This window comes from Myodes glareolus, chromosome 2, assembly GCF_982192425.1.
Source record: "Myodes glareolus chromosome 2, mMyoGla1.1, whole genome shotgun sequence".
Taxonomy (NCBI): domain Eukaryota; kingdom Metazoa; phylum Chordata; class Mammalia; order Rodentia; family Cricetidae; genus Myodes; species Myodes glareolus.
In genome coordinates, this window is record NC_142027.1 from 51,778,014 (window position 1) to 51,791,864 (window position 13,851).

The window sequence follows — 13,851 nt, forward strand, 5'->3', positions numbered from 1 at the left end:
CCAGAGACTAGCTTGCCCAGATACCTAGGATAAAACCAAATAGTACTGATCTAATAAAACAAAGTAACAATAAAATGGCTCCTTATGATATTTTGCTATAGTCCTAGATCAGTACTTTATTAAGCCATCATCAGAGAAGCTTCCTCCTGATAAGAAAAAATGCAGAAAACCACAGCCAGCACACACACACACACACACACACACACACACACTCAGAAAGAGAGGGGGATGTGACAGAAACAGAGACAAACAGAGAGAGAGACAGATACCTACCTACCTACATACATACATACAGACAGACAGACAAAGAGACAGAGATATACTTTAGAACACACAGCTCTAAATGCAACATAGAAGATGGAAAGAGTGGAAGAGCCAGAGGGGATGGAGGACACCAGGAGAACAAAACTCTCTGAATCAACTAAGCAAAGTTTATATGATCTTACTAAAACTGAAGCAGCAAGCACAAGGCTACAGGGGTCTGCCCAGGTCTTCTGTGTTTATAATTTCAGTTTACTGTTTTTATGGGACTCTTGAGCATATGAACAAGTAGGTCTCTGATTCTTCTGCCTTCTCTTGGGGTTCTTTTTCTTCTGTTTATTCCCTTGTTCAGTCTCAGTGTGGTGAATCTTGTTTTATCTTATATTTTATTTTGTTGTTTTCTGATTATATCTTAGAAGTCTGTTTTTTCTAATGGGAGACAGAAAGGGAGTAGATCTAGTTGGGAGCAGAGGTGGGGAGGAACTGAGAGCATTAGTGGGAAGACGAACTGAAATCAGGATATAATGTATGAGAAAAGAATCTATTTTTCATAGAAGCGGGAAATACTATCCTAAAGACAACCATGTCCAGGTCTTGTGAGATTATTCAAGCTAAACAACCCAGGAACCCTACCCTACCTCTTGATTTTCACACATGAGCCATTTCCTACAGATCCAGCATGCTGTTCCCCTGCTGCTGGGCCTATGCCTTGTGACTCTGTACAGCGGTTTTTTTCTTCGTGGAACTGTAAGGAAGGAAGAGCAATTCAACTCTCCAAGTGTCTTTGTGCTATGGTTTGTCATCACAGGGATCAAAGTTCTCTAATCCAGGAAGGACGAATCTGATCTTTCCCTGTTTTTTAGCTTCTGGGGGCTGCTGGTGTCCTTGTGGATTCTTGACTTGCAGAAGAAACACACCTCTGTCTTTGCCTTCATCTTCACAGGTATTTATCTCATATGCATGGATGTGCTCATTCATTTTTCATATGGATGCCAGTTACACTGGACTGTGGCTCAATCTATCCCAACCCTATATAGTTTCATTATTACTAATTATAGATGAAAAGACTTTATTTTAAAATAAGGCTACAATTTCAGGCATTGAGTCATAATTTTAAGATAAAAAGGAGGCATAGACAGGCAAGTTAACCAATGACAGGAAGTAATGGCTTAAAGTCCCACTATCTTATGATCTATCACCTTATTTGTAGGTTTATATCCAAGAAAATGGGTGCCATAGAGACCAAAAAAGTATATACAAATCAAGAATTCTCATTTATAAACGTTAGTCACCTAACTAAGCAATCCAAATTCACAGAGAAACTGATGAATAAATGATGATAAATTCTTTGCTAAGTCCAAACCAGCATGCAGGGATGAACTCTTCAAAACACTGCCTTCCTGTGGCACTCAGTAACTGACTCCATAGGCCAATGGTGAGAGATGTCAGAGCTGTGTTTGCTTCTTGGGGAGGAAAACCAAAGAAGAGTGTGTCAGGAACTTTGAATTAGCAAAATATCAGCACCTTGGTTTGCAAATTTTGCAAATGCTTGTCCAAATTCATGTCTATATAGAGAGTCAGAAGCTGTACATACAACATTTGCTTATATTCTAGTATGTGATATATCCTTTTAAAACATTTCTTTAAAATGGGAATTGCCATAAAGTGTATCTTAATGTTTAATATTATGAGAGAATGAATGAGTTAAGCTTTTCCTTCTTTCCTTATCACTCAGGAGACATCACTGATTTTTTTTTTTTACTGTGCAAGCTTAATCATCCAATAGCACACAGAATGGAGATGAAGATAAAGACAGGCAAAATGAGGAAGAAAGTCACCCTTCAATCCTCTGAACTGAGCACAAACGCCATTGACCTCGAGTGACAGATTCACTGAGTCCATCCAGAGCTCATGGTGATTTGTGTTTCACTAGAAACCACTCCAGATGAACGCTGTGGGGAGGACATCGGTCTTGGGGTTACTGATCTCCGTCATTATTTTGGTGCCTGGTAAGTGTTACATTCTGAGGTTTTTAGGAAATGAAATTATTCTTCAGGCTAACTTTTGACTAGGATAATCCTAAACCTCAACCTTCTGACTCCTGGGATTGCAGGCATGTACCTTTGTTGCAGGCTAACAGAACAAGTTTAACACTCTACAGGTTACTTTTAAGCTCATTATTTTTAACAAACAGGTTTTCTACAAATATTTTGTCAAAGAGATTATTCTGGTAGTTGTTATCATGACTTTAAAGATGAGTGACTGACTGAAAAAAAATGTTTTAGTAGATTTGTTGCTTCTCCCATATTTAAGGTTGTACGAGAGAGAAAGAGAGAGAGAGAGAGAGAGAGAGAGAGAGAGAGAGAGAGAGAGAGAGAGAGAAAAGGAAAGGGAGGAAAGGAAAGGAAAGGAAAGGAAAGGAAAGGAAAGGAAAGGAAAGGAAAGGAAAGGAAAGGAAAGGAAAGGAAAGGAAAGGAAAGGAGGAATTTCTGAGGAAAGAATCAGTGGGATCCAGCGTAAAGTGGAGGCACTGAAATCAGATAGGAAGGCACAGTCCTCAAGTGAAAAGGGGGCAAGGTGGCCTGGAAACAGGTCAGTTTATAGACTGGTGTCATCGATTGCTGAGTCTTAAGCATTGGAAGTAAAGTTATTGGAAGTTGTTAATGGAAAGAGAGGGCAAGATAAGAACCAGAGTCTGAAATAACTATTACAAAGATGGGACATGCCAGCCTGCTAGCTAAGATGAGAGGACTATAGTCCTAGGTCTGTTTCACCAGGATCACAGTTTCTAAGCAGACTGATCAACATAAAAGCAAATTGACTTTTTTTTCAAGATAAAAATACCAGTGCACTTCCTTTTACTTCAAAATGTATAAAATATAAGTCTGACATAAAATACAAAATTAATAATCCATTTTAAGCAATCAAGAAAACATGACAGACCTTTACATGAAGTAAATGTAACCACCTCCAAATATTTTTTAAAACTGTATATATATGTATTTAACATGTATGTGTGTTCCTGTGTGTTTCTGTGTGTGTGTGTGTGTGTGTGTGTGTGTGTGTGTGCACGTGTGCGCGCATGTGCACCCAGGACACAGCATTTTTTGGAGGTCACAAGACAACCGTAGGAGTTGTTCTTTTTTTCTGTGTGGGTTCCAGGGTTCAAATTCAGGTCTGCAGCTGTGACTGCATATGCCTTCACCTCCTGAGCCATCTTGCTAGCCCCTAATTTTCTCAAATGTAGAGATTTGTATTGTGATACAGCACATAATGGACTTTGATAAATGTGCCTAGGTCACTTGAAAAAAATACATATGATGTACATTGGAATTGTTTTGTGAATATCTCTTTGGTCACTATGATTAATACTGGTATTAATATGTTACATGTTTATACTACTTTTCAAAGTTCTGATTGCTCAATCCATTTCCGAAGAAGAGGTGTCAAAACCTCCATATGTGATTGTGAAACTGTCTACATGTCGCTTAATTTAGTTGAATTTTGCTTTATGTGATTTGAACCTTCATTACTAGCTATGTACTTAATAACAACAGTTAACATTGTACGATTTAAAATTATGAGTAACCCTTTCTGCTTTTGAATAAATTTTCTGTTATTAATATAGACTCTAGTTTCTTTTATCCCCTCTCCTTCCTTTCCCTCTATCATGTTGTGTGCAGTTAATAATTTGCAGCTAGAAGTTTTTGGTTATTTTACATTATCACCAGTTATGCTTGTAACTACCTGCCAGAACGTGGTTAAAAGAATAACCCGTGGGGAACACTGAGAGGCTCAAAGACGAAAGGCAGGGGGACTTTTTTTTAAAGTGTATTTTCTTTCTTGTATTGTTCTTGGATGTGGTTTCATGACTTCTGTGTTAAATATTTACATTTAATTTATTAGACATATATACTTTTGTTGGATGTCAGATTGTTACTATAGAAGCCAATTTGGTGAAAGGATTGCTGGGTGCTGTCCTCAGTGGCCCCTGAATCTGGAAATGGCCTTCTGCCTTGATTTCATGCTTTCCCAGATATTATCTTAGTATTGTGCTAGGCAAATTTTATTTAAATTCATCTGTTCTGAGAAAGTTCAGAAGGTCTTCTTTATTAATATGTATTATGTGCTTACTGGCAATTATTTGCATGTTTTTCTGAACTCAAGCAGTCTTCCTAGGATCATTGTTTCTTTGTTACATTAGTGTATGAAAGTATATTCATTCATTCATTCATTCATTCACTCATTCATTCTTTTATGTCCTGACAATGCTTAAGCATACATGGGCAGCCTGTTTATGACAGTTCTCCAGCTGTTCTATCCTGGGCAGTCCTGTGCTATTGTGATACCCCAGATTCCACAATCTTCCTTATGCTGTCTATCCAGTGTTTTGGGGGCTTTCCTCTTCATCTTATCCTGTGCACTCCTCCAAGCAGTACTGTCTTCGGGTATCTGCCGTCATTCATTCTCATAACAGTGAGAATGTATGAAAGTACACTGAAACTGAAGTAAGGTTGTCTACAGCATTAGGCTGTAGTCTGCTCCATCCTTTTTGGTCTTCTTACTCCAGATCCCACAGACACCAATCTGCACAGGTCAGTGAAAGTCAACACTACTAACCCTCCACATGCATGCACATATCACCAGTCATTTTAATTTTATTCATGCTTCTAGGTAGGTAGTGATTATTTTGCTGGGTTTTTGATTGACATTCCTTTATAGTTACTAATCTTTTCCATGTGTCAACTGGCCATTTGACTATCATTAGCTATGATACTAGTATCATAATACTATGATATTAGTATCATTAGCTACTCTGAAATTCATGATTCTCTTGCTTCCCCCTCTGTCCAACCATGCCTGGCTCAGGGCTATTTTATTGTGAGAAATTCTGCAGAACCCAAGGAAAGGATGAATATAGGGTTAAGGAACCATATAACCAGAAAGTGGACAGAGGAAAGGACACCTATCCTGTTCCTACCTCTGTTTTGTATCATTTCTGCTGATCAGTCACAAGGTTGATATCAGGAAGAGAGGGGATGAACTCTTTATGGTTCTGTTCCTACAGGTCTTGAGAATGACTGTTTCTTCATCTGTATGGTGTTCAATATTAGACCAAACTGCTGTTTTAACTTCAGCACAATGGCTATGCTTTAATCTACTGGCATTGAGCCAGCAATTGCAGCTCCAAGGTTACTGGCCTGCTTCTCTAGCAGTAGCTTGGCTGCTCATGGCAAAGCCTGGCAGGAATTCTGTTCCCGGGGGCACTGGTTCTGTTGCTTCTACTAAAGGTAGCTTTAACTAAATCTCTATCGTTTTATTTATAAATAAGAATGAAGATTCAAAGGCCAGATTGAAAAACTGCTAGCTCAGAGAGGCAACTATCTAACCTTTTTTCCTTGCTAGCATTTCCAAAGAGTGTGAGTCTCTCTCCACTAAAACATAAAAAAGCTGTGCCTCTCCAACTCCCTCCCTACTCTTCCTGTGTCTCTCTATCTCTCCTGGGTCCCCTCTGATGCTCTATGATTACTTTCCATCCACTGGTTGCTAATTCAGTCTCCTGACCCATGGTTAATTTTATTTAATCAATGCAAATGCAAACTTGGGGTTCACAGTATAATAGTTTACAGTATAGTATTTCCCTTTGCTCCCTCCTTTATGTCTAAATAAAAACAAATGTGTTTAACTCTAATACACTAAGATCATAAATAATAGGAGCAATTATGAAATGAGGATTTGTTCAAAATTCTCAGTCTACTGTATTGGCAAATTTAGAAAAGCTACTCTATTATCTATCCTATTGTGGGGAGTTCAAAGTTTTGTTCCTAATTCATTTTCTATCCTAACTTGCATTACCAACTCAAAACTATCTTCTTAGACCTCAAAACATTTTCTTAGGTAAACATTTTAAGCTGTTATGTCTCTCAACCTTATATAATGTATACCTCTTTTGTGAGTTTCTTTTCTAAATTTGGCAACAAGGAAAACAGTAACTCTATCTTGTCTTCAACTTCTTCAGAGATCTAAGAAGTATTTAATATTACCTGAGTAAATAGGAAGTATAGTGCGAATAACTTCCAAAGCTATGGAAATGACAGAAGCAGTTGCCTGCCTGCATAGTCACCCAAGGTTTCTCTGCAACTTTGGGGCATCCATCTTTGGAGTACAGGTCTAGAATATCTGACAGATTTTTCTGTGAAGCAGGAATTTTGAAGGACTGTGTTACTTTTATTGGCAAAGTTCAGCAGTCACCTTTTACTTCCTGCTCATTCAATTTAGACAGCATACTCTCAGTAGTCGAGGCAAGGGCAGTTTCTTGACCAATGGTGGTGCGGGAGAATTGTCTGTATTCTGTCAATCATATTTTAAATAAATGCTGATTGGCCAGGCAGGAAGTTTAAGCGGGAAAACAAGACAGGAAGTAGAGGTGGAGCAAGGAGAACGGGAGTATTCTGGTCCTGCCCAGACCACCGAAGAAGCAACATGTGAGCTGACAGCTGAAAAGGGTACCAACCCATATGGCTAACATAGATAATAATAATGGGTTAATATAAGTTACAAGGGCTAATAAGAAGCCTGACCTAATGGGCCAATCAGTTTATAATCTTATGGAGTCCTGTGTGTGATTTCTTTGGGACTTGCTGGCTGTGGGGTACCAGGCAGGATAGAAACCCCAACAAGCTGGCCCTTCATGCTACACAATGGTCAACCTTGTCTCAACGAGAGCAACCTTCATGTGGAGGGTTGTTGAAGTCCACCATTCTTTTATGTGGTACATTGGTGCTGCCAGAATCAGACATGTCTTATTGTCACAAAAAGCCTTAAGTTATTGAAACACCATAATGCCATATTCTGTAGGTCTCTGAAATATTTAAAGACCACCTATCTAATATATTTCTGTTTATCATTGAAAACATACTTAATATATCTACATGCTTGATTATTATAGATGACAAACTACTGCTCTATATTTCTTAATTATACATTATACTTTTAAATGACCTGCATAGTACTGTACCTTATGCAAGAATAGAAACATATGTACAGTATGAGGAAATAACCTTAAATTTGTATAAATATACAAAAATATTTTATACAAGAATGATAACAAACATAGAAAGTGTATTCTAACAAATGTAACCTTAAATTTGTAGCAATATACAAAAATTCCTACCAATGAAAAATATTTTATATTAATAGATGCTTTTTAGTTCAAAGAGGATTCTATAATCTGTCCTTTAATTCTATTCTTTCCATATCCTTTATCATATACTTTCCACCCTTTTATTTTTGAAAGAGATCCTTGAATCCAATCTCTTGCTCTGCTCACTTATCATTACCTATAACAATTTGCAAACAATTCCGCTAAATGATTACAGACATTCAAAATTCACTGAGTGACCACCCCACCTCTTGGGAATGTGGGCGTCATACTCTTAAAATTACTTCCTGTTGTCTGGGGGCAATGGCATCTTTAAGAGGCCTGGAGAAAATCAGGATAATGTTGAAGTCCTGGGAGAGTTAGTTGTATTAATTTTTTTAGTCTCTGGGATTTGAAAAAGTGTAGGTTTTACTTGAAATCTCAGCTGGATACTCTGTCAACCTGGACAATCTCAACTAACTGCCTTGAAACTGGCCTGAGTAATTTGTAGTCCAAATTCAATCTTTGTGTGATGTTTGTTAGCTTAATGGTATTACCATAATCCAGGTGGAATTGTCATTGTGGGGTTTCATCATCTTTTGGAAGACTTCAAGTGTCATTGTTAGGATTGGTCATGGTTCACTGCAGAAAACTTAAACATTTAAAAAGTCATATGCAGCAGATATCAGAGAGCTTAAAGATCCACAATCTATTAATTATTTCAGGATATACAAACTTAATTCATAGTTACTTGGCTCAGACTCAACCTGAAATCATGTACATGAAACTAAATGAAACCTATTTCTAGAATTAGTTTGTACTCTCTATGATCATTATTATCATGGCATAAATTTTAAATACGTATTTTTAGCTTATTGCTTTATATATTATTAAATAAATAATAGTAATAGATAATTATACAAAGTATGTTATACCTATATAATATAAATTATATATTAATAATGTTATATTATATGTAAATTACTATATAATAGTAATCTTTAACTTTAACTTTAGAAGTAATATTTATATCTCAGTGACAATAGAATAGTCCCTTAATTTTGGCTGTCTTCTGTCCCATATCAGGTGATGGAGAAAGAGAGCTGCTTGCTTCATTCCCTGCCACTTAGACCCGAAATAATCACACAGAAACTTTATTACTTAAAACGCTGCTTGACCCATTAGCTCTAACTTCTTATTGGTTAACTCTTACATCTTAATTTACTTCATCTCCATTAATCTGTGTATCACCATGAGGTTGTGGCTTACCAGCCACTCTGGCGGTAGCTCCATTGCTTCTCCCTGACTCTGCCCTTCTTTCTCCCAGCATTCAGTTCTGTCTTCCTTGTCTACTTAAGCACTGCCCTGTTATATGTCCAATGCAGTTTCTTTATTCATTAATGGTATTCAAGCATACAGAGGAAAATCACATATCAATCAGGGGACTCTTCTGATAGGAGACAGAGATTTTGGATTTTTCTTTAACAATCTTTCTTGGCTTTGGAGAAGGAGGAAGCCATGCTTCAACCCTAAAGCTAGCTTTGATTTTTAATTAAATTAGGATCAATAGATCATTTGACTTTTATATTTATAGAGAGCAGCAGGAACAAGCATTTGGGAAAATGTATAAAAAAATATCCTGTTAAAAATATGCTCAACCATTAGGACAATTTTATTCTTTATCTTGGTATATTTTTCTCTGGATGATTCATTCAGATGTCTCTTATGTCCAGTGATTATCAGCTTCCTTAGTTGGATGCTTTCATTCTCCTGGACAGACAAAAACAAAACCTTTTCCCAACCCTAATTTTGGGGAGTTACTTTTCTGTTAGATTATATCTTTGTTAAGACAAAGTGGCTTTTTTGGCAACAGAACAAGTGTTATATTTTAATAATAAAAGTTATTGTTATAATTATTATTTTCTTACTTGATCAAATAAAGGCATTTATTAGTCTGAAAAGTTAGTTTGGATTGCATGGCCAAGTTGTTCAATAAATCAGAGGTGTCGCCAGGCGGTGATGGTGCATGCCTTTCATCCCAGCACTCAGGAGACAGAAGTGGGCCGATTCCTATGAGTTCAAGTTCAGCCTAGGCTACAGAACTAGGACAGGTTCCAAAGCTACACAGGGAAATGCTGTCTCATATAAACAAACAAACAAACAAACAAACAAATAAATAAAGAGGTGTCTCCTGCTGGAATACAATCTATATCAATCTTGATGGTATCCATTTCATTTCTTCTCCCATAGAAACAAAAGCAAAAGCCCTTCCCCATCATAAGACATCATGCTTTCCATTTTGTGGGCAACATATATACAGGCTGATTTAATTCAATAGTTTTTTTTTTTTATTAACCAATGTCTCTCCACAGCTGCTGTTCCTTGTTCATTAGCATTTAAATTTTTAAAAGCCAATAAAGTATTGTTTAATCTAGCTATAGGGGTCTTTACTACTCTTTTCTGTTTATTCAGCATATCTTCTTAAGTGGGATTAGATCTTTCTATAATTGCTTATCTTGTAGGATTGTGTAATATACCTGTAATATGCTTGATGTTGTAATATGTAAAAAACTAGTTTATTTTACTAGAGACATTTGCTGGAGTTTTGTTAGTCTTAATTAGTATATTTATTCTCATAATTGCCATGACTTCTAATAAGTGTGTAATTTCAGAATTAGTCTTTTAAGAAATTAAATTAGTTGCCAACTGAAATTCTATAAGTGTATGCATGTTATGGTGCACATATTTTCATTTTTCAAATTCTGAATAGTGAAACAGATCCATTTGCCAAATATCATTTCTTTGAGTTCACTTTGGGTCACTTACAGCAGGTAATGGAGTTTGATTATACAAAGAACAAGTAGGACATATCTTTATAGTTTTTTTGACCTATTTCCAAGTACTAGAAAGATCTTTTCTCAAACCTTTGTTGTTAACATGGTATTTCTTATGAAATTCTTAGACTTCTAGCATATTTCTTACCTATAGCTGATAAATTTCATTATTATGTTGTGCTAGAGGGTCTGGTAGACATGTATGGGATCTGATACACGTTATATACAAAGGATGATTTCTATTTCTGATTACTTGTTGTAATTGAATAAATAAAAATGTTAATTCTGGAACTGAGACATGAGCAGAAGAGCAATTTAAACCATATCAGAGACACCAGACCCATGAATTTATAGGACACGTTAAACCAAGGAAAGTGTATGAAGTCCTCACCTGAACTTAAAAGTGATGCAAACCTAGCCCTCAACGAGTGACCACAGGCTAATCTGTTATTTGATACATGGGGTATGCTTCAAGGACCAGCAAGAGGACTCCTCATTGTTCTTGGAACTTTGCATTTGCTTATTCCCCTACTGTTGACACAGCCTGCTTGGCTGACTGTCTATTTTCTCATCTGAAACTGAACTTGAACCTGGACCTGGCATTTCCTGCTCTTGACCCACATTTTGGTTTTTCCCCTTGCAGTTTGCATTTTCCTGCAAACCCTAACTGTAACAGCGCCAGCAGCTGCTCCCTCCTGGACCAGGTCTGGCTCCTTCTCTCATCAATACAGGCTCTTCAGCTCACTTCTGGAACTATGTTTTGGCCTCTTTAACTTGTATTCATTTTATAAACTTTATTACATATATATATATATATATATATACACACACACATATATATATATGTTTAATAATAACTTAGTAAAGCAGACTATATGATGACGGTGATGATGATGATAATAATAATATACTTATTTACCGTGTGCTGTGTGATGTGAGAGTTGATATTGGGAATAAAGATTGAGAGAAAAGAACTGGTAATTTCCTTGGCTGGGTTTTTAGGACAAGTAGGATTATATGATAAATTTCTGGCATTCAAAGTACTAAACCTTATGAATTTATTGTTCTTCAATAATTTTTTTAAAAATCTGAATCATCAGAAATAAGCTCAGCAGTTTCAATATGCAAAACAACACTTTCTACATTTTGAGAATCAGTAACTAAATTAAGAGATTCAGGAAAATCTAATAATACCATGAGAATAGCATATAATTCTGATTTCTGAACTAAATCATAAGGGCTTTGAGCCACTTAATTTTCCTCACTTAAAAGCCATCTTTCTTGATTTCTTTCCATCAGTAAAGTATGTAGAAGCTCCAGAAATTAGTGTTACTTTTATTATAAGAGGGAGTATCCAATTAGCTCTTCTTATAAGCAGAAGTCATTTGTTTTGGGGATATTTGTTGCTAATCTCTCCCAAGAAATTATTGCAAGCTCTTTCCATTGTTCATTTTCTTCCCATGAGGCAATTGAACCTTGGTAAAGGTACCCCAATTTCTTCTCAGTCTGTTCTTGCTAATTGACAAAGTCTCAATTTTCCTTTCAGAATCAATCCAGAAAACTTTTCTACATAGGTTTTTAATTTTTTACTCTATTTTTGTAGTAAAGATATCCATTCTAGAATATTGTCTTCTTTCTGCATAAGAATTCTTGTTGGAGAATAGGTAGAAGGTAAAATAGCCAGAATACAATCTATTTATGAATCTAATTGTTAAAAATATGCACCCTGTAATTTTTTTAAATCAGAGCCAATTCTCTCTCATCCTCAACTGATAGTTTTCTTGTACTATTTAAGACTTTTTTATTTCATGCATTTTGAAAAAAATAGCTCTTAAGTTATTAATTCAATTATGGTCCATAGCCAGTTAAAATATCCCAGCAATATTTGAAAAATAATTAAGAGTTTGTATTGTTCTCTCTTGATTTGTATTTTTTGTGGTTAAATTTTCTGTAAACCTATCTTATGTATTAAATAATTAATAGATTCTCTTTGAATTTTTTCAGGAACAATTTGCAATCCCCAACAAGGCAAAATTCTCTGTATCAAAGGTTTTTTCCAAAGTATCTGTTTCTGTATCAGCCAAGAAGATTCTTTCATATAATATTTCTAAGAAGCTTTTGCTAATTTATGGTTTGTTTCTGAGATTGGAGAGGAGTGTTAATGTGTTTTCCATTGTTGCAACAAATTATTTCACCATAAATTCATTGCTATGGTAGCCACATATGGTTTTAATTTTCCTGTCTATTCTTCTGTCCCTGTACACTCAACACATCTTGCATTTTTTTTTGCATGAGGTAAAGTTCTAGATCCTAGAAGTTGTACATTTACCTCATAAAGAAGCCAATTTGGATGCCAAAATTTTGGTAGAATCATTGTTACATCTGCACCATGTCTCCAAAAGAATCCCAGTCCTTCTGTTCTTCCAAAACAAAACAAAAAAAGCTGTGACACTCTAAATCCCTCCTTACTACTTTCTGTATTTCTCTCTCTCTCCTGGATGCCTTCTGATGCGCTATGACTACTTTCTGTCAACTAGTTGCTAACTCAGTCTCTTGAACCATAATTAAGTTTATTTAATCAATTCAAATCCAAACTTTAGGTTAAATGGTGATTGACTATCCTCCAATAGATGACATCTTGAGAAAGAAGTTTAATCAAGTCAGCTCATGCATTATGCCTACCTGGCAAGGGGCTGGAAGAAGGGAAGCAGAGCTATTCTACAAACTATTTGACAAAATAAGGTTGCTCATAAAAGGAAAATAATTGATTAGGATGTATTAATCTATTTTTAAAGATGTTGAGAAAGATGTTGACATATGATGATACAACTTCTAATTACTATTTTATAATCATTTAAATATTTAAAACTCTTAACAGTTTCTAGAGTCAAGATATTCAGGTATGGATTAGAATCAAATGACAGAGAGGGACTCATTACCCATGACAGAAGGTACTATTCTTCTTTATCTTGTGGTCAGCACTGTGGCTTTAATTATGGGATGACATCTGGAGAAAGTATTTTAAATAAGATATCTTATGCGGTATGCCTACACTGGACATGGCAAGGAGCTGAAAGAAGGAAAGAAGAGTTAGAGGACAATTTGACAAAATAAGGTCATTCATAAATGGAAAATAATGGATTAATATCTTAAAAATGTAATTTCCAAGGTGTTGAATATCAGTGATGATTAAACTTCTAATTAATGCCTTACAATGATTTAAATATTTTAAAATTCTTATTTAAATATTTTCTAGAGTCGAGTTGTATAAATGGAAATCAAACATCACAGAATGGTTTATTACCTGAGACAGAAGGTACTTTCTTCTTTATCTTGTGGCCAGCACTGGGGGAATGCAGAGTTCACTTTGCTTAGAAACAGTGACTAATGCTTTGGCTTCTGGAGAGACTTAGGATGAGTGGAAGCATCTGGTGATGTGAGAGTTATGGCAGGAGGGACCCTGAACAATGGCCTCTGCACCTTTGCTGTCTTAGAGTAAGAAAGACTATGGGATAACACCCTCCCAAGTCTGTGCTAAAAAACTCTTGGTCATCTAATTAGATGACCTTTATCTGATGTGACTTGTGAGGACGTGAGGACACAAAGGGGCAAGTG

General features: G+C 36.0%; 1 protein-coding gene across 2 annotated transcripts in view; it reads left to right on the top strand.

Annotated features, from left to right (window-relative positions):
- Window positions 1-2,082: 2,082 nt before the first annotated feature.
- The window catches only part of LOC125392707 (cell surface glycoprotein CD200 receptor 2-like), a 211,600-nt gene continuing 199,831 nt past the window's right edge, over window positions 2,083-13,851 (top strand). For both annotated transcript variants that reach the window (XM_087900357.1, XM_087900353.1), the window contains exons 1-2: window positions 2,083-2,270; window positions 13,493-13,552. In XM_087900357.1, the coding sequence (XP_087756483.1) occupies window positions 2,207-2,270; window positions 13,493-13,552 (124 nt within the window). In that variant the 5' untranslated portion in view covers window positions 2,083-2,206. The remainder of the gene's footprint in view (window positions 2,271-13,492; window positions 13,553-13,851) is intronic.